The sequence below is a fragment of the Triturus cristatus genome, chromosome 12, assembly GCF_964204655.1.
Source record: "Triturus cristatus chromosome 12, aTriCri1.1, whole genome shotgun sequence".
Classification (NCBI taxonomy): Eukaryota; Metazoa; Chordata; class Amphibia; order Caudata; family Salamandridae; genus Triturus; species Triturus cristatus.
The window spans coordinates 826,999,659-827,023,262 of NC_140595.1; the positions used below are offsets into that span (position 1 = coordinate 826,999,659).

Here is a 23,604-nt window from a genome sequence, read left to right on the forward strand (position 1 = left end):
GATGCTTGATTCCGGTCCAGGGAAGACATGGCTTGGCAGTTCGGGCTGGACTGTTCCCATGAGGCACAGGGTCAAGACTGATTTGCATATGGCCATGTCTAAACTGGGGTGGTGTAGTGGGCAAAAGAACGATGGATTTAACCCAGATCTCTTGACTGGGGGAGAATGTATGCATTGTCAGCATTCCGTCCATCATTTGTTTGTTGTAACGCTTTTCACCATCAAAGCCAGCAAATGTCAGATTGGGCACGGCTCCGTAACCTATCTGGGGCACCAGGTGGGAAGTGGGCAGGTCGCCCCTCTCCAGCCGAAGATCGACGCCATCCTGTCCTGGGAACCCCCCGCAACCCAAACGGAAGTCCGGGCCTTCCTGGGCCTCACCGGCTACTACCGAAGGTTTATCAAGAACTATGGCAGCATCGCAGGCCCCCTCACAGAACTAACCTCCAAAAAACACCCCAAGAAAGTACACTGGACTCCCTCCTGCCAGAAGGCGTTCGACACCCTCAAGGCCGCCATGTGCGCAGCTCCAGTGCTCAAAGCACCCGACTACGCCCAGGAGTTTGTGGTCCAGACGGACGCCTCGGAACACGGCATCGGGGCAGTCCTCTCCCAGTTCGACGACAAGGGCATAGATCGGCCCATAGCCTTCATCAGCCGAAGGTTGCTGCCCCGGGAACAGCGGTGGAGCACCATTGAGAGAGAGACCTTCGCAGTAGTCTGGGCCCTCAAAAAGCTACGACCCTACCTGTTCGGAACCCACTTCCGAGTACAAACGGATCACCGCCCCTTGCGGTGGCTGATGCAGATGCGAGGGGAAAACCCCAAGTTGCTACGCTGGTCCATCTCCCTCCAAGGGATGGATTTCACGGTGGAACATCACCCCGGGACGTACCACGCCAACGCGGACGGCCTGTCCCGATTCTTCCGCTTCAGCGAGGAGAACCCCCAAGTGGATGAGTAGTTCTCCCCGCCTTTCAGCTGGGGGGGGCACGTGTGAGACCGGCCTCGTGGCGTGGGCCCTCCCGACCAGCAAGTTACCCTACAACCACGCCGAACCTCGTGAACACGGCCTTCCGGCTCCCGTGGGCCAACATCCCGAGGGCCGACCAGATCCCCAACACGCATGCCCGGCCGAGGGAGAACGAAACCCCCACCCCAAACCAGACCGAGAGGCGCCGACCCTGTCACACCTCTGGTCTCTCCCCCGAGGGAGGTTTCGATCGGCCACCAGGCCCCCGGTGAGCGGGCGCCTCACCTGCTCGTTGTCTGGAGTCCCTCCCAGACCCACCTGAACAGATCAAAGGGCCGAGCGACAGGAAACCCCGACACACCGCCCCCCAGGCACCAGACCCCTCTCCGCGAGGACTCCGGACTTCAAAGAGGAGGGGGAGTATAACAAGGGGTGCGGAGAGGACGGGAGCAGAGAAGACCTGGACTGACGAGAGCCTGCTGATCTGGTCGCGGCTCGATCGCTCACCGAAGAGAAGAACGCTACCCGAACTCTGAACCACCTGAGCCCTGCGGACGCTGTCGCGGCTCCCCGAACTCTGAACCATCTGAGCCCTGCTGACCCTGTCGCGGCTCCCCGAACTCTGAACCATCTGAGCCCTGCTGACGCCGTCCCGGCTCCCCGAATTCTGAACCATCTGAGCCCTGCTGACCCCGTCGCGGCTCCCTGAACTACGACCTTCCGGTGCCTGCTGAGTGACTCGCGGCCCGCTCCTCCAAGAGAACCGGCAGAGATTGCCGAGAGAAGCAACATCCCCTCAGCTCGAGGATTGAGAGCTGTGCGCCGGATACCTCGCAGAGACACTAATTCAAAGACTGTCCCGCTACCCCTTTCCCTCCTCACGAGATCGCTGCCGCTTGTGGCATTAATTCTGCACCTACCTGCCGGATCATAAAGATCCCTGACAACTACCGATAAAAGCATATTGTCTTATAACGACTTACTGTGTGGTGTCCCTCTATCCGAAGAGAGAGTAAGCGCAGCGTGTGCGATTCTAGGTGCGAGACCCTTCCAGGAAGGGCCTCCCTGCTCTTGCTCGGCCTAACTCTGGGTAAGGTGGGCCTCCGGGTGGTCGGGAACACATTCCGCAGCCTCCCCGGGGAACGCCTTCCAACACAACAAAAATAATAATAATAATTTACTATTCTGGGGAGAATAGTCCCTCTGCCTGGAAGCACCCTGCTCAAGAGTACGAGATTGTCAGGAGCCCGGGGGCAGGCCTGGATAAACCTGCCACACAGTCTGCCTGAAATCAGGAGGTTATGAGGCACGGAGCAGTGGGAGAAACTGCCAAGGTTAGTGGAAAGGAGAAGCAACACTGCCATCTAGTGGCCCTTGCGCAGTAACACACTCACAGAAGGTAAAAAGGACTGTTTAAAAGCACATGCCTGAAAGCAGTCGTAGCCTGTGACCAGTGCCAGCAGTGAAGCACCCACTTCCCCACCAGATGACAAGAAGAGTGCTGAGCGCCAGCAATGCGAAGAACCTGGAGGAAAGGGGCGACAACCCGTTGTCATCACACAGCCAAGACTGCAAAAGAAGAAGCCGATCCCGGCGCAGGTGTTGGAAAGGTGAGCACAACACCAAGCAAGTGCGCAGTAGCACAGGAACAGCCGCTACAGTTTCAGAAACGGAAGACTGAACAGAATGCGCAGTAAGCACATCCAGTGGAGAATCCGAAAGGCACAGTCGGAAGCACGCCAAACAGAAGAGACCGGGAACAGGTTGAAGAGCTGGCTGGACAGACCACCAGGATCACGGTTACCCCGAAGAGGGCAGAAGAGCACCAAGTCCGATATGCGCGACAGACGCACCCAGAAGCTTGACTGCATGGGCAAGAGCCCAGGAGAGCAAGACCTTCTCGAAGAGAAGGAGGCATGCAGAAGGCATCAAGGAGAACCACTGCGCTATCCCCAAAGGATGGTGCCAATGAAAATTCCCGAGAGGAAGTACAAGTCCTATTGACAGGACAGATCTGAGACGGGTCCACAGGAAAGATGAGACCGTCCAATGAAAGTTCCTAAGAGGAAGTATATGTCCTACTGACAGGACAGATCTGAGACAGGTCCACAGGAAAGATGAGACCGTCCAATGAAAGTTCCCAAGAGGAAGTACAAGTCCTACTGACAGGACAAACCTGAGACAGGCTCACAAGAAAGGTGAGACCGCCTGGGCGTCCAGCGAGGTCCACGTGACACCAACCAGAGACACGCGCAGGACGCCACCTCCAAGTGAGATCCTGGTCGAATGTGAGACAAGAGAGTGATATGATGCCACTGCGTGGAGAGAGAAGGAACAGTGGTACAGCACCACAGGGCAAACGACCACCACAGGTGCGCAGGAGGAAAGAGCAGAGCGACAGGGCGGAAGACTCGTACCACCACCGGAGGAGCACACCCAGACAGCCACCAGCCGGACCGATGTCCCGGGAGACAGCCCACAGAGCAGACCCAACCGGAAGTCGCAGCTGGCGCGAACAGAGTTTCTCTCCAAAGCATCCCCTTGAGACCGTCCAGTCCTGAAGCCAGACCGACGTCCCTGGAGACAGCCCAACAAGGAGAACCAAATGTAAGCCGCCAGATCGAAGCGAGTATCTCTCCAACATTTCCCCACGCAACCATTCAGTCCCAAACACCGACAGAATAAGTCAGACGACATCCCTGTGTCCCACCGCAGATGACACGGGCGAAAGACAACCTCAGCAAGATAAAGGCAAGCTGCGAAGACCCTCCAGTTCTTCTCACTCCACAAACTCACCCAAGACAACAGACCGCCGCCTGCTGCCCAACTGAGAAACAACAACCGTTCATCACCACCAAGGAGCATCGGCCCACCAACGTGAATCCACACACTCCAGATAACCGGAGTTCCATGAGTGAGCCACCCAGGAAGCGTCTGTGTGTGCCCCCGTCAACCTGCAGCATACCGAAGTAGAGCACACCCAGCCATTGGAAGATCCACCCCTGGGATTTTGCAAGACAAGGCCACTTCCCAAGGCCAACTAAAACATCACGATCATGCGGTCCAAAGCTCCAGTGATGCCTGGCTGGCGGCCTGAAGAAACTCAATTAGTGCTTTTTTGTTGTTTGTTTATTTTCTTCCAGGTTGGACTTTTGTTCCTTTCTTTTCATTAAGGTGGGGGGGATGTTGTGTCTAGCTAGACACGTTCTAGTGTTCTGCCCGCAAAGGTAACACACTTTACACCCACCCACCACAGATGTCACCAGTCAGGTGACCTTGTCAACAAAAGGGGTCGGGCGCATGTGCCCGGATGCCAGTTACTCACAAGACTACCGAGTGTCTGTGTCAGTCAATTATCTCCATGTGGGCCTGAGGCCCAACATTACAAATGGGCTGAGCAGGGACGGGTGTGAGCAGAAAATGGGCTGAGCGGGGACTGTAGTGAACAGAGAATGGGCTGAGTGGGGACTGGTATCATCAGAGAATGGGCTGAGCGGGGACTGGAGTGAGCAGAGAATGGGCTGAGCGGGGACTGGAGTGAGCAGAGAATGGGCTGAGTGGGGACTGGTATCATCAGACAATATGCTGAGCGGGGACTGGTGTCATCAGAGAATGGGCTGAGCGGGGACTGGAGTGAGCAGAGAATGGGCTGAGCGGGGACGGGAGTGAGCAGAGAATGGGCTGAGCAGGGACTGGTATCGACAGAGAATGGGCTAAGTGGGTACTGGAGTGAGCAGAGAATGGGCTGGGCGGAGACAAGTGTGAGCAGGGACAGAGCTCAGTAGAGAATGGGCTGAGGAGGGACTGGAGTGAGCAGCGAATGAGATGAGTGGGGACTGAAGTGAGCAGAGAATGGATGTATGACGATGCAATGCAAACAAACACAACGCACACCATTACATCGCATTCCTCACATCGCACGCACCATTACATCGCATGCATTCACCACGCAAACCATTACATCGCACTGCGCCCTCACATGCATGCAAAAGACCTTTACAACACACACAAAGACCACGCATTCTATCACACCGCAAAATTCTCCCTATCGGCCCCCCCAAACACAGTACAACGCCCTGACACTTCCCTCAACCCTAAGACGTAAACAGTAAAGGCAAAACAGTGCCATACACTAATATTAACCCTAAGCCCTAACCCTAAAGCCTAAAACACTACCATATACGACTCCTAACCCTAAGCCCTTACCCTAAAGCCTAAAACACTACCATATACTATATTAACCCTAAGCCCTAAACCCTAAGCCTAAAACACTACCATATACGACTCTTAACCCTAAGCCCTAACCCTAAAGCCTAAAACACTCCCATATTCGACTCTTAACCCTTAGCCCTAACCCTAAAGCCTAAAACACTACCATATACGATTCTTAACCCTATGCCCTAACCCTAAAGCCTAAAACACTACCGTATACTACTATTAACCCTAAGCCCTAAAGCCTAAAACCCTCCCCTCCACTACACTCCCCATAACTACCCTAAACCCTAAAACATTACGAGTACAGCGTCGTCCTTACCTGCCTCTCGCCGTGGTTCCAGCGTTGTCTCCCGCCGTCTGTGTCCCGGTGCCTGCGTTCTAAAAGCGCCCACGATGTAATGGCGCCCGCGATGTAACGTCGTGCGTAGTGAACGCACGCGTCGAAACGTCGCGTACGTTGACGGCATGCGACGTAAACGCATGCGATGTGACGCAAGCGTTGGGATGGTTGTTCGCCGCAGAGAATGGGCTGAGTGGGGACTGGTGTGAGCAGAGACAGAGCTCAGTAGAGAATGGGCTGAGGGGGGAATGGAGAGAACAGAGAATGGGCTGAGCAGGGACTGGTGTGGGCAGTGAATGGACTGAGCGGGGACTGGTATCAACAGACAATGGACTGAGCGGGGACAGGTGTGAGCAGAGAATGGGCTGAGTGGGGACTGGAGTGAGCAGAGAATGGGCTGAGCAGGGACTGGAGTGAGAAGCGAATGGGCTGAGCGGGGACTGAAGTGAGCCGTGAATGGGCTGAGCAGGGACTGGAGTGAGCAGAGAATGGGCTGACTGGAGTGAGCAGAGAATGGGCTGAGCAGGGACTGGAGTGAGCAGCGAATGGGCTGAGCGGGGACGGTGTGAGCAGAGAATGGGCTGAGCAGGGACTGGTCTGAGCAGAGAATATGCTGAGCGGGGACTGGAGTGAGCAGGGAATGGGCTGAGCGGGGCCTGGAGTGAGCAGGGAATGGGTTGAGCAGGGACGGTGTGAGCAGAGAATGGGCTGAGCAGGGACTGGAGTGAGCAGGGAATGGGCTGAGCGGGAACTAGAGTGAATAGGGAATGGGCTGAGCGGGGATGGGTGTGAGCAGAAAATGGGCTGAGCGGGGAGTGTAGTGAACAGCGAATTGGAATGAGATGGGACGGGTTTGAGCAGAGAATGGGCTGAGCGGGGACTAGAGTGAGCAGAGAATAGGCTGAGCAGGGACGGGTGTGAGCAGAAAATGGGCTGAGCGGGGAGTGCAGTGAGCAGAGAATGGGCTGAGCGGGGACTGGATTGAGCAGTGAATGGGCTGAGCGGGAACTGGAGTGAGCAGAGAATGGGCTGAGCGGGGACTGGAGTGAGCAGAGACAGAGCTCAGTAGAGAATGGGCTGAGCGGGGACTGTAGTGAGCAGAGAATCGGCTGAGTGGAGAGGGGTGTGAGCAGGGACGGAGCTCAGTGGAGAATGGGCTGAGGGGGCACTGGAGTGAGCAGCGAATGGGCTGAGTGGGAATGGAGAGAACAGAGAATGGACTGAGCGGGGATTGAGTTTAACAGAGAATGGTCTGAGCGGGGACTGCGCTGAGCAGGGACTGGTTTGAGTTGCGTTAGTTGAGCAATGAATGGACTGACTAGGAATGTTGTGAGTGGTAAATGGTGTAGGTACGGAAAGGTGTCAACTGCGGGGGTCCCCAGTAGTAGTAAAGGTGGAGGGGAAGCGGTGAGGCTTGCAGGGACTGTGGTAGGTGTCGGGGTTGGACCTGGTAGGTCTGAGAAGGCTGACCAGGTGATGAGAGAGGAGCCCTCCAGGTGAAGTGGGGTGTTTGTAGTGTCTTCAAGAGCTGATTCCCGTCGTCATACCCCCCACAGTCTCTACTAAACTGAAAGAACCTACCAGAGTAGATGCAGAGTCTGCATAAGAAGTGCTGTTCTTCTTATGCAGACTCACTACATCTACCAGAGTAATCTAACAAACTTGTATTCTGTTTTTACTGTTGTGAGAATTGGGGGGGCTCCAAAAATTGCACCGTGGCAGGGCAAAGCCCTGGTGATGCGACAAGTGTTGTCTGGTGTCAGCAGAACTGCCCTCGCTAGCCGCTCACTGGACAGTCACCCAACCCCAAGACAAGGATGGATGGAGGTATGGGGACAGTGGTCCTTCCCAGTGTAACTCATGTCCCTCCTCAGTCATGGTGACCTTGTCTGGCGACGCACATCACCCCAGCCTTCGCTGTAGCACCCCTCCATCCCACCGACCTCCCTTTATTTCTGTTTTTAAAAAACCACACACATTGTCTTGGGTTGTGTTAAAAAAGGGTGCACGTACCCAGCATGCAATGCTTCACGTTGGTTTCATTATCTGCATGTCATTTGCATATTGGGAATAGAGTGAAACGTTGACTGCTGTGCTTGAAATGTTGCAGTGTCTTGGTGGAGCAGACAGCCGAGCAGATATGGGGCAGAGTCAGTGACATGCTATGTGATTGACACTGAAAACCCCGTGGGGTAGGGGCAGGGGCAGTGACAATCTAGGTGGTTGACACTGAAAGGCCCACGGGTCTGGGGAGGAGTCAGTGGCAGGCGTCAGTGGCTGGCGATGGCCGAATTATGTGGTGAAACGCCATGTTTTGTAAACATTAGAGATGGTGTGGTTCTCCGTTGAGGGTGAAAGAGGGTTACAGTGACCCATGGGCGCCACACTTGTTTTACAGACCTCTCTAGGATGAAACTAAGACTGAGACGTCATTTCCGATACTGGAAGGCCCAAATTGCGGTTGACCAATCAGGGGCTTGCTGGTTCCCCACATTCTCTGCAGTACATGCACCGACTCTCTGAGCTGTTTTACATAGCACGTGGGTGACTCTGCCCCAGCCCTGCCTGACCTTCCAGAGGCTTAGATCTATTGACAATGCCCCGGTGCCCTGCACCCCGCCCCATGGGATGTGTGTAAATAGCATCTGTCTGGATGGAGGGGGTGGTGCTCGCTCACTATAGTACACGCTGCCTCGGGGTGGTGAATGCACCCTGTGTCTGGGCACCCACGCTCGCTGGGCACCGGCGGGTGGGCGCCGACGCGGGGACCAGGCCGGGCGCAGTTATTCCGAGTTAGCGCATTATGGATGGACCCCCTCTCCTCCTCCTGGTCTCGTCCCACGGCCCCGCGTGCGTGGGGAGGTCACAATGGGCCATTGACGCGCCCCTGGCATTCGCGCCACTCTCGCTCGTGCACCCCTCGAGGCGGCAGCGCCGAGGTTCTGTAGAGGTGGGCGCTGGGATCCCAGCCCAGCACGGACAGACCCCGGGGCGCGTGCCAGTGCGGGTGGTGGAACGATGGCCCTGCTGCTGTCAGTGCGCAGGGACCTGTCTTTAGGAATTCATCTAAAAAGGATTCATCGTATCTTGGAACATTTGGGGTTCACCTTCTTGCAGAGGCTCACTGCACCTGCGTTAATACCCCACCCCCTGGCACAGACCTGTATGTTCATTAGGATCGTTTTCAGGCGCAGGCTTATTTCATGCCCATTGAAGCATCACCTTGTTACATAAACTTATTTTAAGTATATTAAGGGTTCATCGTCCCACGCCGAGTTTTACCGCATTAAGACCTGCTCTTCTCATGCAGACTCACTACACCCCTCAAAATCCATCTTGGTTTCGCCGACTCCTTTTATCTGCATTAGAATTTTTGTACTCAGTCTCAATGAACCTGCTGCGAGGATTGTAATTGTATTGTAATGGCATTTATTTTGCGCTTACTACCTCTGATGAGGCGTCGAAGCGCTTTTTCGGCGAGTAGCATGCTACTCTGGGACCCATAGAGGATTAGTGTTGAATTAGTGCAACATGCAAGCACATTTTTAAGTGGCGGATAGGTTAGTCAGTTAATTGGATTCGGAAGGATAGCAGAAGAAAAAAGGTTTGTATTTATATAGCGCTTGTTACCCTTGATGGGTGTTGAAGCGCTTTTCTGGCGAGTAGCACGCTACTCCGGAACCCATAAAGGATCAGTGTTGAATTAGTAAAGTGCAACATGCAAGCACATTTTTAAGTGGTGGATAGGTTAGTCAGTTATTTGGATTCGGAAGGCTAGCAGAAGAAAATAGGTTTGTATTTATATAGCGCTTGTTACCCTTGATGGGTGTTGAAGCGCTTTTCTGGCGAGTAGCACGCTACTCCGGAACCCATAAAGGATTAGTGTTGAAAATGAGTATAGTGAAGTATGAAGTAATTGGAGTGGTGGATGTGTTAGTCAGTTATTTGGATGGAGAAGGGTAGCGGAGGGCTAGAAGAGGGGAAGAGGTCTGTACCCATCTTCTTACAGATGCTTACTCGTTCTACGAAAGGATTGATGTTCCCAAACAGGCTGATTTTATCCACATTAAGAATTCATCTCGCGCAGACTCGTATTATCTTCAGGAATAATTCAGCCTGTTATGCAGACTCGTGGTAAGTGCGTGGAGCGCTCATCTTCTTACGAGCTCGTTTTAACAGCATGAAATATTCATTTTCATGGACACGGATAAGCATTCGTCTTCTCGTGCGGGGTCTTTACATCTGCATTATGGATTCTTCTTTTTACAAAGACTCTTTTTGCTTTACTGAAGGATTCATCGTAAAAGTGAACTCATTCCTTCGAGTGCCGGCACTTCTCATCAATTTACAGCAGGGCTGCTATGTCAATAATGGACAGTATGAACCTTTATCCTGTGGGGGAGGGGGGCTGTCCTTGTCGCGGGACAGTACCAGCACTTCACAGAAAGGCTGCTATGTCTTCATAATCTTCATTTGATTTTATAGATAAAATCACAAAAGACAAAACATTTCCTTTATACACAACATATAGAGTATCAGTGTCATAGTCAGTCATGTTTAAAAACTCCCAGCAGAAAGCGCGCAAGAAAAAAGCAGGTAAAAGGTGAATTCAGCAGCTGTAACAAAAAGTAAGGCTGGCCTAACTTGGTTAAGATTAAGCGGTGATAAATTCTGGCGTATAAAATTGTGGCTCAGGTAACTATATTTTGGGCAAAGCATACCCACGTGTAATGTGTCATTAATCAAGATGTTATCTCAGTTGCATGGGGGCAGGTCTGAGTATTTGAAACAACCCTGATTAAAGGGAACCAATCGATGAATAACTTTAACCTAAAATAGGTCACCAATCGGCGTTGATGACGAGGTATGCGCCAGGCCAGATAAGGTTCAATGTTACTAACTGTTTTCACCAACAGCGCGTGTCGCATAGAGTGTTTTGTTCGAACGAATAATCGTGAAGAACGAGCCGGTAAATGGAAGCTCAAGATGTGTGTTTCTGGAGTCAAGAAACATTTGTTTCTTATGAAAGCCCTCACCCACCAACCTAGTTGGTGGCATGCTTCATCATCGGGCCCCAAGCGGTGGCACCGAGCGTGCCCCGGGTGGGCTGTGACGCCTGTTTACAGCGGAGCGGGTATTGATTAGTGAGTGTGAAGTGATAGTGTGTGAGTGTGTGATAGTGTGTGAGTGTGTGAGTGTGTGATAGTGTGTGAGTGTGTGATAGTGTGTGAGTGTGTGAGTGTGTGATAGTGTGTGAGTGTGTGATAGTGTGTGAGTGTGTGAGTGTGTGATAGTGTGTGAGTGTGTGATAGTGTGTGAGTGTGAGTTAAAAACTGTCCTAGCCGATTGGATGTGAATGCGCCTCACTCAACGGGAAAGATCCCGGACACCGAATATAGCCCTGCTAGAAGAAGAAACTTTTTGATGAATGAGCGAGTGCCAATTAAGCTCTGAATCCAGTTCAATCCTCAGATACTTGAACGTATCCACCCTTCTAATATGTTCGCCGTCTATTACATATTTCATTGTTTTTTGATGGGCCAAAGTTTATGACATGCGAGTTAGAGAAATTCGTGGATAGGTCAAGACTATTCATAAAATTAATTAAAAGGGAGAGAAGCTTGTTCACGCTTTTATCAGTACGGGCCATTAAAACGGTGTCGTCCGCATATAGTAAGGCAGGGATGGGACGGCCACCTACTCTGAGGACATCAACGCCCACAACAGTCAGGACCTGCTCTAAGCTGTTGATACAAAATATGAATAGGAAAGGAGCTAAAATGCCACCCTGCCGTACCCCTCGCTGACGTTTAACGTGCTCCGTGCATTCCCCATTGGGGTCAAACCTAAGGCTGGCAGAGAGGCCGTTGTGCAAATCACGCAAAAAATGAATGAAGACTATATCAACGTCCATCCGTCCCATCATCGGCCAGAGCTAGGAGCGGCGAACTCTATCCAAGGCCGAGCTGAGGTCCATGAAGGCCACGTGGATGGCCCCCTTCTTGGCCTCAGTGTACTTGCAGGTTAAACGATAGAAGTTCAAGGTCTGTTCTATTGTTCCCCGACCAGGGCGAAACCCGTACCGAAGATCCGACAAAAGGCCTCGCGCCTCGGCCCAATCCGTGAGGCGGTTTGATAAAATTCTGCCAATAATGTTCACCTCCGAGTCTAGGAGGGAAATGGGTCTAAAACAGGCCGGGTCTGATCTATGGCCCTTTTTGAAGACAGGGACTATTATGAACTGGGAACGTGTAGAGGGAAGATGGCTAGACACAGCAGAGTTTAAGTGCAGTGTCTGTATCGGGGCCCGCAGGTCTATACAATTCTTGTCTGGGTCACCAGGTACCCCATCAGGCCCTGGAGCCTTGTTTAAAGGCAACTGGGAAATGGCATCTCTGACCTCCGAGAGGCTAAAAGTTAGAGTACGGTTTGTCCGGGGGCCTTCTAGAGGCTCCGGCTCTGCTTCAAGGCTATAAATGTCCCTGAAACGATCCACCCGGGCCTGAGATGGGATGGTACATGCCTGCTTGGTAAGATGGTCTTCATGAAAACGGGGCGAGTGGATGACACCCCAGAAGGCTGCGCTATTGCACTGCTGACTGGCCATCACCAACTTGTCCCAGATCTCTGCTGTGATTTGGGCTTTACGATCTTTACGGGCTTTCTTAAAGGTCGCCCTGGCCTTCTTAACCTTTTCCTGACAGCGGGGCTTAGCATGCAAGAGATTCCACAGGTCCTTGTGGGCTCTGGAGCATTGACTGTCAAACCATCTAACCACACAGGTGGTCGGCGAGGCAACGATTTTAAGGAGTGCCGACTTAATAAACCTGCACATGTTAGTAAATGACGCCAAGATCCTCCGTGGTGGCTCGGCATCTGACAGACAAGTCTGAAAATCGGCATGACACGAAACAATCAGGTTTGGAGCAAAGACCGACTGGACAATGCTGGCCCACTTTATCCTACGCCCCCTGATCAGCCAGGTCAGCCAGGGTGCCTGGTAAGCAGGTGTGGAGCTCACCACTTTATTGCCCCAATAAAATGATGCAGTTATTGGGTTATGGTCGCTCAGATGGTGTTGAGAAACCTCAAAGTCTAAAAGTGTGGCGGAGACAAGGATATAATCAATCACACTACAATACCCCCCCCCCCCTCAAAGGTGGGGGGCGTGTAGGCCTCTACGGGATCATGTTTGCTCACCAATAAGTTCACCAATTAAACTCGGAGATAAGGTTGTTAGCCGCTTCCCCTTGGTGTGAGTGTTTGAAATGTGCCTGGGTTACAAATGGCCCCTCAAGATCAGATTCCTGATTGTTAGAACGGGAGGGGCACGGGTGCAGGTTAAAACCTCCCACCGACATGATCAGAGTAAAAGGGGGTTCTGACAGAGAGAAATCACCCGTAAAACCTTTAAGGCTAGCCATCGCTTTGATTTCATCTTTTGGGGGAACTGCTTTATAAAAATTGATGAGGAGAAGTCTACGTTTGTTGGGGAAGATTTAAAGGGTGCCCAAAATAGTTTTACATTTGGAACTTATCACCTGAACTTTACAGTTCTATTCTAATGTATTTAGGGTGGTGAGGCCACCACTAGCCCGCCCACTAGAGGAGCGGGTGGCTAAAACTGAGTGGGTGGAATAGCCACCAGGATGCAAACGACCCTTGGTGTCCCATGTTTCCTGTAGACAGATCAGACCAAAGTTCTTCAGCGTGTCCAGCCAGTCACCATCAGGAAGTTTACTCTGGACCCGGCTATGTTCCAACAGATGACCTTAATGGAATCTTAAGTCACAATCACGGTCGTCAGTTGGGATGGCTGCTAGGTCAGAAAAGGACAGTATAAGCCTTTGTCTTCAGGGCAGCTGTCCTCATAACAGGACAGTGCCAGCACTTCACAGCAAGGCTGCTATGCTGGGAATGGACAGTGTAAACCTTTATCCTCAAGGCTGGTGTCCTTGGAACAGGACAGTATCGGCACTCATAGCAGGGGTGCTGTGCCAGGAGTGGGCAGTGCCAGCAGTTCTCTGCAGTGCTGCAACAGTTGTAGTGAACAGTGCTGCCACTTTGCCGTAGCGCCTCTACACTAGAAGTGAACAGTGCCAGCATTATGCAGTGCCATTGCACCAGTAGTGGACAGTGGCAGCACTCTCTGCAGTGCCTCTACACTTGCAGTGAACAAAGCCACCACTCTCTGCAGTGCCGCTACACTAGTAGTGAACAGTACCAGCACTCTCTGCAGTGCCGCTACACTTGTAGTGAACAGAGCCAGCACTCTCTGCAGTGCCGCTCCACTAGTAGTGAACAGAGCCAGCGCTCTCTGCCGTGCCGCTCCACTAGTAGTGAACAGAGCCAGCGCTCTCTGCCGTGCCGCTACACTAGTAGTGAACAGAGCCAGCGCTCTCTGCAATGCCGCTACACTAGTAGTGAACAGAGCCAGCGCTCTCTGCCGTGCCGCTACACTAGTAGTGAACAGAGCCAGCGCTCTCTGCAATGCCGCTACACTAGTAGTGAACAGAGCCACCACTCTCTGTGGTACCTCTAAACTTGCAGTGAACAATGCCACCACTCTCTGCAGTGCCACTACACTAGTAGTGAATAGAGCCAGAACTCTCTGCAGTGCCACTACACTAGTAGTGAATAGAGCCAGAACTCTCTGCAGTGCCACTACACTAGTAGTGAACAGTACCAGCACTCTTTGCAGTGGTGCTACACTAGTAGTGAACAGTACCACCACTCTCTGCAGTGCCACTACACTAGTAGTGAATAGAGCCAGAACTCTCTGCAGTGCCACTACACTAGTAGTGAATAGAGCCAGAACTCTCTGCAGTGCCACTACACTAGTAGTGAACAGTACCAGCACTCTTTGCAGTGGTGCTACACTAGTAGTGAACAGTACCACCACTCTCTGCAGTGCCACTACACTAGTAGTGAATAGAGCCAGAACTCTCTGCAGTGCCACTACACTAGTAGTGAATAGAGCCAGAACTCTCTGCAGTGCCGCTACACTAGTAGTGAACAGTACCAGCACTCTTTGCAGTGGTGCTACACTAGTAGTGAACAGTACCACCACTCTCTGCAGTGCCACTACACTAGTAGTGAATAGAGCCAGAACTCTCTGCAGTGCCACTACACTAGTAGTGAATAGAGCCAGAACTCTCTGCAGTGCCGCTACACTAGTAGTGAACAGTACCAGCACTCTTTGCAGTGGTGCTACACTAGTAGTGAACAGAGCCAGAACTCTCTGCAGTGCCACTACACTAGTAGTGAACAGAGCCAGCGCTCTCTGCCGTGCCGCTACACTAGTAGTGAACAGAGCCAGCACTCTCTGCAGTGCCGCTACACTAGTAGTGAACAGAGCCAGCACTCTCTGCAGTGCCACTACACTAGTAGTGAACAGTACCAGCACTCTTTGCAGTGCCACTACACTAGTAGTGAACAGAGCCAGAACTCTCTGCAGTGCCGCTACACTAGTAGTGAACAGTACCAGCACTCTCTGCAGTGCCGCTACACTAGTAGTGAACAGAGCCATCGCTCTCTGCAGTGCCGCTACACTAGTAGTGAACAGAGCCAGCACTCTCTACAGTGCCGCTACACTAGTAGTGAACAGAGCCAGCACTCTCTGCCGTGCCGCTACAGTAGTAGTGAACAGAGCCATCGCTCTCTGCAGTGCCGCTACACTAGTAGTGAACAGTACCAGCACTCTCTGCAGTGGTGCTACACTAGTAGTGAACAGAGCCAGCACTCTCTGCAGCGGTGCTACACTAGTAGTGAACAGTACCACCACTCTCTGCAGTGCAGCTACACTAGGAGTGAACAGAGCCAGCACTCTCTGCAGCGGTGCTACACTAGTAGTGAACAGAGCCACCACTCTCTGCAGTGCAGCTACACTAGGAGTGAACAGAGCCAGCACTCCCTGCAGCGGTGCTACACTAGGAGTGAACAGAGCCAGCACTCTCTGCAGCGGTGCTACACTAGTAGTGAACAGAGCCACCACTCTCTGCAGTGCAGATACACTAGTAGTGAACAGAGCCAGCACTCTCTGCAGCGGTGCTACACTAGTAGTGAACAGAGCCACCACTCTCTGCAGTGCAGCTACACTAGTAGTGAACAGAGCCACCACTCTCTGCAGTGCAGCTACACTAGTAGTGAACAGAGCCATCGCTCTCTGCAGTGCAGCTACACTAGTAGTGAACAGAGCAAGCACTCTCTGCAGTGGTGCTACACTAGTAGTGAACAGAGCCAGCACTCTCTGCAGTGCCGCTACACTAGTAGTGAACAGAGCCACCACTCTCTGCAGTGCAGCTACACTAGTAGTGAACAGAGCCATCGCTCTCTGCAGTGCAGCTACACTAGTAGTGAACAGAGCAAGCACTCTCTGCAGCGGTGCTACACTAGTAGTGAACAGAGCCACCACTCTCTGCAGTGCAGCTACACTAGTAGTGAACAGAGCCAGCACTCCCTGCAGTGGTGCTACACTAGTAGTGAACAGAGCCAGCACTCTCTGCAGTGCCTCTACACTAGTAGTGAACAGAGCCAGCACTCTCTGCAGTGCCTCTACACTAGTAGTGAACAGAGCCAGCGTTTTCTGCAGTGGTGCTACACTAGTAGTGAACAGAGCCGGGAAACGACCTTTACATTGCAGTGTAATCACCGTGATACCATTACAACGCGGTCGGTACAACGACCGCGTTGTTAGCACGCAATGCCATTACTATGCAAGTCATTACATCGACTTGCAGTAGATGGCGCGCTAACATTAGGAATTGTATAGTTTACTATTCCAACACCTTCCCTACTGTTGCGTAGGCTGGAGTTGGGAGAGTAAATTATATACTTCTAATGTCAGCGCACCATCTACTGCAAGTCGATGTAATGACTTGCGTAGTAATGGCATTGCGTGGGAACAACACGGTCATTGTAACGACCGCATTGTAATGCCACGCGATGTTAGACTCGCGTAGTAATGAGTCATATTTACAGAGCCTGCACTCTCTGCAGTGCCGGTACACTAGTAGTGAACAGTGCCAGCACTCTCTGCAGTGCCAGCAATCTCTCTGCAGTGCCTCTACACTTGTAGTGAAAAGTGCTATCGCTCTCGACAGTGCCTCTATACTAGTAGTGAACAGAGCCAGCGCTCTCTGCAGTGGTGCTACACTAGTAGTGCAAAATAAACAATTGATGGACGGAATGCTAAACAATGCAAACATTCACCCCCAGTCACAAGGATCTGGGTTTAATCCATCATTCTTTTGCTCTCCACCCCACCCCAGTTTGGGCCCAGCCATATGCAAATCAGTCTTGACCCTGTTCCTATGGGAACAGGTCCTCCCTGGACCGGAAACAAGCATCCTGGGACCGGTACCAGGGCATCACCCTTCTTCACCCAGGCTAGCTTGAATCCAGTGGTGTAGTGAACACAGGACCCACGTCTGGGCATACCCTTCCCACTTAGGGCGACATATGCAAAAGAAACAGTTGATGGACGGAATGCTGACAATGCAAACATTCATCCCCAGTCACAAGGATCTGGGTTTAATCCATCATTCTTTTGCTCACCACACCATCCCAGTTTGGACCCAGCCATATGCAAATCAGTCTTGACCCTGTTCCTTGTGGGAACAGTCCAGCCCGAACTGCTAGTAGTGAACAGCGAGCTCCTTGGCACAGAGGGCACTGGCAGCCATTCCACCACCCACTCTCCCACCCTCCTCCTGCCCGGGTACCAGCCCTCTCTTCTGTACCGCCGGCCAGTGGTGGGTGAGGGCGGCCGGGCTGATGACAGAGAGCCCTTGTACTCGCTGTCCAGTGCCTGGAGGGTCCCTCGGAGCGGGGCTGGTGTCGTCGCCGTCCGCACTAACAATAATATTAACAGGACCTTCTTTTATACAACTCTCGCCGGCAGCCCCTCCTCTGGGACAGGGCATGAGGCGTCCCCGGTGGCACTAGAGCCACCGAGCTGCAGGCGCATCGACCCCAGAACTATCTTCCTGGGAGTGGATACTGCGTGAGATACCCGCATTACCACCTGAGCCTGCTGAGAACTTGCAAGGTTGCACGCGTATTTCACACGTATTTCGTCTGCACGTTTATTAACCTCTGGAGCTGTCGCACTAGGATTGGAAACTGCCCTGCAAGTCAAACACGGATCTCTGCAGCAGGTGCATCGTCCATGTGAGCTGCCTTAGTGGGACTAAAAGCTGTGATCGTCAGGTTACATAGACGCCTCTGGAGCAGCCCATCAACCTCCCGAGTTATCTTTCTGGGAGTGGAGATTGTGTCCTGCGGGTTAAGCAGAGATCTCTGCAACGGGTGCATTACCCGAGTGAGCTATCTTCCTGGGCTGGTAGGATTGTGATCTGGGGTGGATTACCCACAGACTTTACCCGCTCTAGGTGGCATCGTAGAGTACCCGTCAGGTGCCAAGTTTACATTTGGTGCCTGCAGGGGGCACAGTCTGGGCGCTTGGGTGTTGGCGCTATGTCTGGGCACGGGGTTTCGGTGAAGAACATGGTGAGCTCCATCGAGACCCGCAAGGACCCTCCCCCCTGCGGCTGCTCCCAGCCTCTGGACAGTCACTCACCGCTGCCTGCCCGCAGGTGCGGGTCCAGGGGCAGCTCCCCGGCCCGGGCACAGGTGGGCACAGTGGTACGTCCTGGCAGTGAGAGCCCCAGGAGACGCGCCAAGAAGACCGCCTTCAGGAACAACATGGACAAGAACCTGCTATCCATGCTCCTTATATTTCACAGGTGAGAGGGGCGCGTGGAGGGGGGCGCAGCACCCTGGGGGTGGTCGCGCGAGGGAGAGAGCGAGAACAGGGGTCCCGAGGTGGGCACCCTGAGCACTGGGGGTGGTCTCACGAGGGAGAGAGTGAGAACAGGGCCCTAAGGTGGGCGCCCTGGGGACTGGGGAGGTGGCACGAGGGAGAGAGTGAGAACAGGGGTCTTGAGGTGGGCACCCTGGGCCCTGGTGGTGGTGGTGGGGAGAGGGGAAAGGGGCCCTTGTGTACAGCTGCGGGCACACTGGCCCCTTGGTGGTGGGGGCATGGAGTAGGGAATGGGGCCCTTGAGTACTGCTGTTGGCACAGTGGCCCCTTGGTGGTGGTGGCATGGAGTAGGGAATGGGGCCCTTGAGTACAACTGTGGGCACACTGGCCCCTTGGTGGTGGGGGCATGGAGTGGGAAAGGGGCCCTTGAGTACAGCTGTTGGCACAGTGGCCCCTTGGTGGTGGTGGCATGAAGTGGGGAAAGGGGCCCTTGAGTACAGCTGTGGGCACACTGGCCCCTTGGTGGTGGGGGCATGGAGTAGGGAATGGGGCCCTTGAGTACTGCTGTTGGCACAGTGGCCCCTTGGTGGTGGGGGCATGGAGTAGGGAATGGGGCCCTTGAGTACTGCTGTTGGCACAGTGGCCCCTTGGTGGTGGTGGCATGGAGTGGGGAAAGGGGCCCTTGAGTACAACTGTGGGCACACTGGCCCCTTGGTGGTGGGGGCATGGAGTGGGAAAGGGGCCCTTGAGTACAGCTGTTGGCACAGTGGCCCCTTGGTGGTGGTGGCATGGAGTGGGGAAAGGGGCCCTTGAGTACAGCTGTGGGCACACTGGCCCCTTGGTGGTGGGGGCATGGAGTAGGGAATGGGGCCCTTGAGTACTGCTGTTGGCACAGTGGCCCCTTGGCGGTGGGGGCATGGAGTAGGGAATGGGGCCCTTGAGTACTGCTGTTGGCACAGTGGCCCCTTGGTGGTGGTGGCATGGAGTGGGGAAAGGGGCCCTTGAGTACAACTGTGGGCACACTGGCCCCTTGGTGGTGGGGGCATGGAGTGGGGAAAGGGGCCCTTGAGTACAGCTGTTGGCACAGTGGCCCCTTGGTGGTGGTGGCATGGAGTGGGGAAAGGGGCCCTTGAGTACAGCTGTGGGCACACTGGCCCCTTGGTGGTGGGGGCATGGAGTGGGGAAAGGGGCCCTTGAGTACAGCTGTGGGCACAATGGCCCCTTGGTGGTGGGGGCATGGAGTGGGGAAAGGGGCCCTGGAGAACAGCTGTGGGCACAGTGGCCCCTTGGTGGTGGGGGCATGGAGTGGGGAAAGGGGCCCTTGAGTACAGGTGTGGGCACAGTGGCCCCTTGGTGGTGGGGGCATGGAGTGGGGAAAGGGGCCCTGGAGAACAGCTGTGGGCACAGTGGCTCATATTGGTGGCACATGTTGAGGCCAACCACTTGTTTTCTGAAGCATTGTAGCAGCATTTTAAGACTGGCACTGCCTGTCCTTCAGAGATGGCTGGCATCCTTTTCAAGGTGGTAGCTCCTTTTTTGAAGATGTTTCTGCATCCTTTTGAAGGTGGGGAAGCTGCATTTAAAAAAGTCATAACAACATTTTGAATTTGGTGTTAACTTTCATTTTGAAAGAGTGATCACGTGTTGAAGGCCTTTACAATAAGGCGGCATTACCGGCACTCTGCAGATGTTACCAAACACTTTGAGGCGCGTATGATCTGCATTTGGAAAGTTATTAGATTTTGAAGGCTAAGGCACCTGCTCTTCCAAGAGTTGTTCCGTTTTTAAGGCATTATTGGCTGCACTTTAAAGATGCTACAACAACTTTTGGAAGGGGCATTACCTGCGTTTTGGATGTAACAGAATTTGGAAGGCGGTAGTACCTGCGTTTTGGATGTAACAGAAGTTGGAAGGCGGTAGTACCTGCATTTTGAATGTAACAGAAGTTGGAAGGCGGAAGTACCTGCATTTTGAACGTAACAGAAGTTGGAAGGCGGTAGGACCTGCATTTTGAATGTAACAGAAGTTGGAAGGCGGAAGTACCTGCATTTTTAATGTAACAGAAGTTGGAAGGCGGAAGTACCTGCATTTTGAACGTAACAGAAGTTGGAAGGCGGTAGTACCTGCATTTTGTATGTAACAGAAGTTGGAAGGCGGAAGTACTTGCATTTTTAATGTAACAGAAGTTGGAAGGCGGAAGTACCTTCATTTTGAACGTAACAGAAGTTGGAAGGTGGTAGTACCTTCATTTTGAACGTAACAGAAGTTGGAAGGCAGTAGTACCTGCATTTTGAACGTAACAGAAGTTGGAAGGCGGTAGTACCTGCATTTGGAATGTAACAGAAGTTGGAAGGCGGAAGTACCTGCATTTTGAACGTAACAGAAGTTGGAAGGCGGTAGTACCTGCATTTTGAACGTAACAGAAGTTGGAAGGCGGTAGTACCAGCATTTTGAATGTAACAGAAGTTGGAAGGCGGAAGTACCTGCATTTTGAATGTAACAGAAGTTGGAAGGCGATAGTACCTTCATTTTGAACGTAACAGAAGTTGGAAGGCGGTAGTACCTGCATTTTGAACGTAACAGAAGTTGGAAGGCGGTAGTACCAGCATTTTGAATGTAACAGAAGTTGGAAGGCGGAAGTACCTGCATTTTGAATGTAACAGAAGTTGGAAGGCGATAGTACCTTCATTTTGAACGTAACAGAAGTTGGAAGGCGGTAGTACCTGCATTTTGAACGTAACAGAAGTTGGAAGGCGGTAGTACCAGCATTTTGAATGTAACAGAAGTTGGAAGGCGGAAGTACCTGCATTTTGAATGTAACAGAAGTTGGAAGGCGATAGTACCTTCATTTTGAACGTAACAGAAGTTGGAAGGCGGTAGTACCTGCATTTTGAACGTAACAGAAGTTGGAAGGCGGTAGTACCTTAATTTTGAATGTAACAGAAGTTGGAAGGCGGAAGTACCTGCATTTTGAATGTAACAGAAGTTGGAAGGCGGTAGTACCTTCATTTTGAATGTAGCAGAAGTTGGAAGGCGGTAGTACCTTCATTTTGAACGTAACAGAAGTTGGAAGGCGGTAGTACCTGCATTTTGAATGTAAAAGAAGTTGGAAGGCGGTAGTACCTGCATTTTGAACGTAACAGAAGTTGGAAGGCGGTAGTACCTACATTTTGAATGTAACAGAAGTTGGAAGGCGGTAGTACCTTCATTTTGAACGTAACAGAAGTTGGAAGGCGGTAGTACCTGCATTTCGAATGTAACAGAAGTTGGAAGGCGGTAGTACCTGCATTTCGAATGTAACAGAAGTTGGAAGGCGGTAGTACCTGCATTTCGAATGTAACAGAAGTTGGAAGGCGGTATTGCCTGCATTTGAAATATGTTACAGCATTACTTTGAAAGTGATATAACTTGCATTTTATAGCATCATTTCGAAGGTGTCTTTAGTTGCATTCTGGACATATTATAATTTGCTGAACGCTACATTTCCTGCTTTTCGAGGTGTATAGAACATTTTGAGGCTGGTGTTGCCTACAGTACAAATTGGATTTATCATATTTTGAAGGTGGTAATGTCTTTATTTTGAAGATTTTATAAAAAAAAACATTAGGTAGTTATCAATACCTGCAGTTCGAAGTCTTTGTAACATTTTGAAAGAACAAGTCGCCACATCAGGGGGTCTTACAGAAGCATTTGGAGGTACTTAAAGCCTGTACTTTGAATGTAGTTGCCTATATTTTAAAAACGTGTACCTATAGCTATAAACTGTACGCTGATATAAATACATTCCAAGGGCCTGTGCCTTTCCATACACATCATGGTATGTCATACATGGCTTGTTGTGGTATTTTATGCCAAATCACGTTCAGAAGTGAGCAGCGCCCTGCCCGGGGAGTGAGACGCGGAACGTGTCACCCGGTGTTTTTAGCCTGTGGAGCAGAGATGCTGCCGATGCGCCGGTCCATGGGCAGAAAAAACCCAAAGCAAAGGCACGGGGGCGTTTAGAAGCACCGTGAGCGTCCAGGGCACCGGCGCAGCATCGTCTCACCGTGGGCTGCAAACAAGGGTTTCTTCCACCCCTGGTCACGGTACAAGCCAGGCCGGGCTGGTCTCTGGGACTGCGAGGGGAGGGGCTTCAGTTTGGGGATATTGGGGGTAAACTGGAGTAGAGGGGATTGTTGGTGGGTAAAGGGCCCCAAGGGGCGCCTCTTGAGGGCGGCCACACCTCCCTTGCCAGGATAGAGACATTAAACAAAGCCGCACGCTCCACCCTCAGGCCTGTGGCCTCTGTCCAGGCTTCGCCCGGAGGCACTTTGCCTAGGCCAGGCTTTAAGGAGCTATAGCCGCCATCTCTAGAGATTCATTAGTGATGTAGAACTTCACCCAATGTCAAGTGGGGTTCTGGGGTGTTGAACCCCCTTGGTGTCCTTTCAGAGGGGTCGGGCCTTCACTTCCAGCCACTGTCTAGTGGATTCAAGCCCGGCAGGGGGTAGAGCCTTTCATGTCCAGGCAGTGACCAGGAGGTAATAACCGGAAGTAGACTGGGGCAGCTGTACCCACAAGAGCATGGATACTGAGGGATGTGGGGGGAGGGGCTACGACTGCGTGAAAGATACTCCCGCTAATGGTTAACTCTCTTTCTCTCTTCCCCTTCTCACTGACCCTCTTGTCTTTCCCACCCACCCACTGTACCATCTCCCCTCTTTTCTTTCCTCTCCCCCTCGCCTCTCTGCCTCCCTCTCTCCTTCTACTCCCCTTTCTTTCTCCTCATTCCATCTCACTCCCACCTATCTTGTTTCCTCTTCCTCCTCTCCTGCTTTCTTTTCCTGTTCTTCATCTGTTCCTTCTCTCCATGTTCACTCTTTTCTCACTCACTTCCTTCTCTTCCTGCCCATCATTTCCACTACAATTGAACTCCTTCCTTCTTCCTCCTCCCGCCCTCGCACCTCACCCTCTCTTCTCCTTTCATCCCATCCCATCCTCTCTTCTGTTTCTTCTTTCCTTCTCCTCCTCTCTCCTTCCTCACTTCCTCTACCCTCCTTTTCTCACCACCTCTCATCCTGCTCCTTCCATCCCTCTCTCACCCCACCTCCTCCGTCCCCTCATGTGCCCTCTCCTTCTTCACTTCCTCTACCCTCCTTTTCTCACCACCTCTCATCCTGCTCCTTCCATCCCTCTCTCACCCCACCTCCTCCGCCCCCTCATGTGCCCACTCCTTCCTCACCTCCGCCCTCTCTCCCCTCCTCCTCCTCCCTCTGCAGTGGCTCCAGCAGCAGCATGGGGGCAATCGATAACAAGATCGAGCAGGCCATGGTA

General features: G+C 52.4%; 1 protein-coding gene and 1 non-coding gene across 2 annotated transcripts in view; one reads left to right on the forward strand and one right to left on the reverse strand.

Moving 5' to 3' along the window:
• The window catches only part of TSC22D4 (TSC22 domain family member 4), a 451,830-nt gene that overhangs the window by 356,712 nt on the left and 71,514 nt on the right, over nt 1–23,604 (forward strand). Inside the window, exon 4 of the mRNA XM_085639106.1 lies at nt 23,550–23,601. Coding sequence (XP_085495232.1) covers nt 23,550–23,601 — 52 coding nt within the window. The remainder of the gene's footprint in view (nt 1–23,549; nt 23,602–23,604) is intronic.
• LOC146782994 (U4atac minor spliceosomal RNA) lies at nt 7,226–7,350 on the reverse strand. Its single transcript, XR_014974901.1, has one exon. It is a non-coding gene; the product is annotated as a U4atac minor spliceosomal RNA (small nuclear RNA).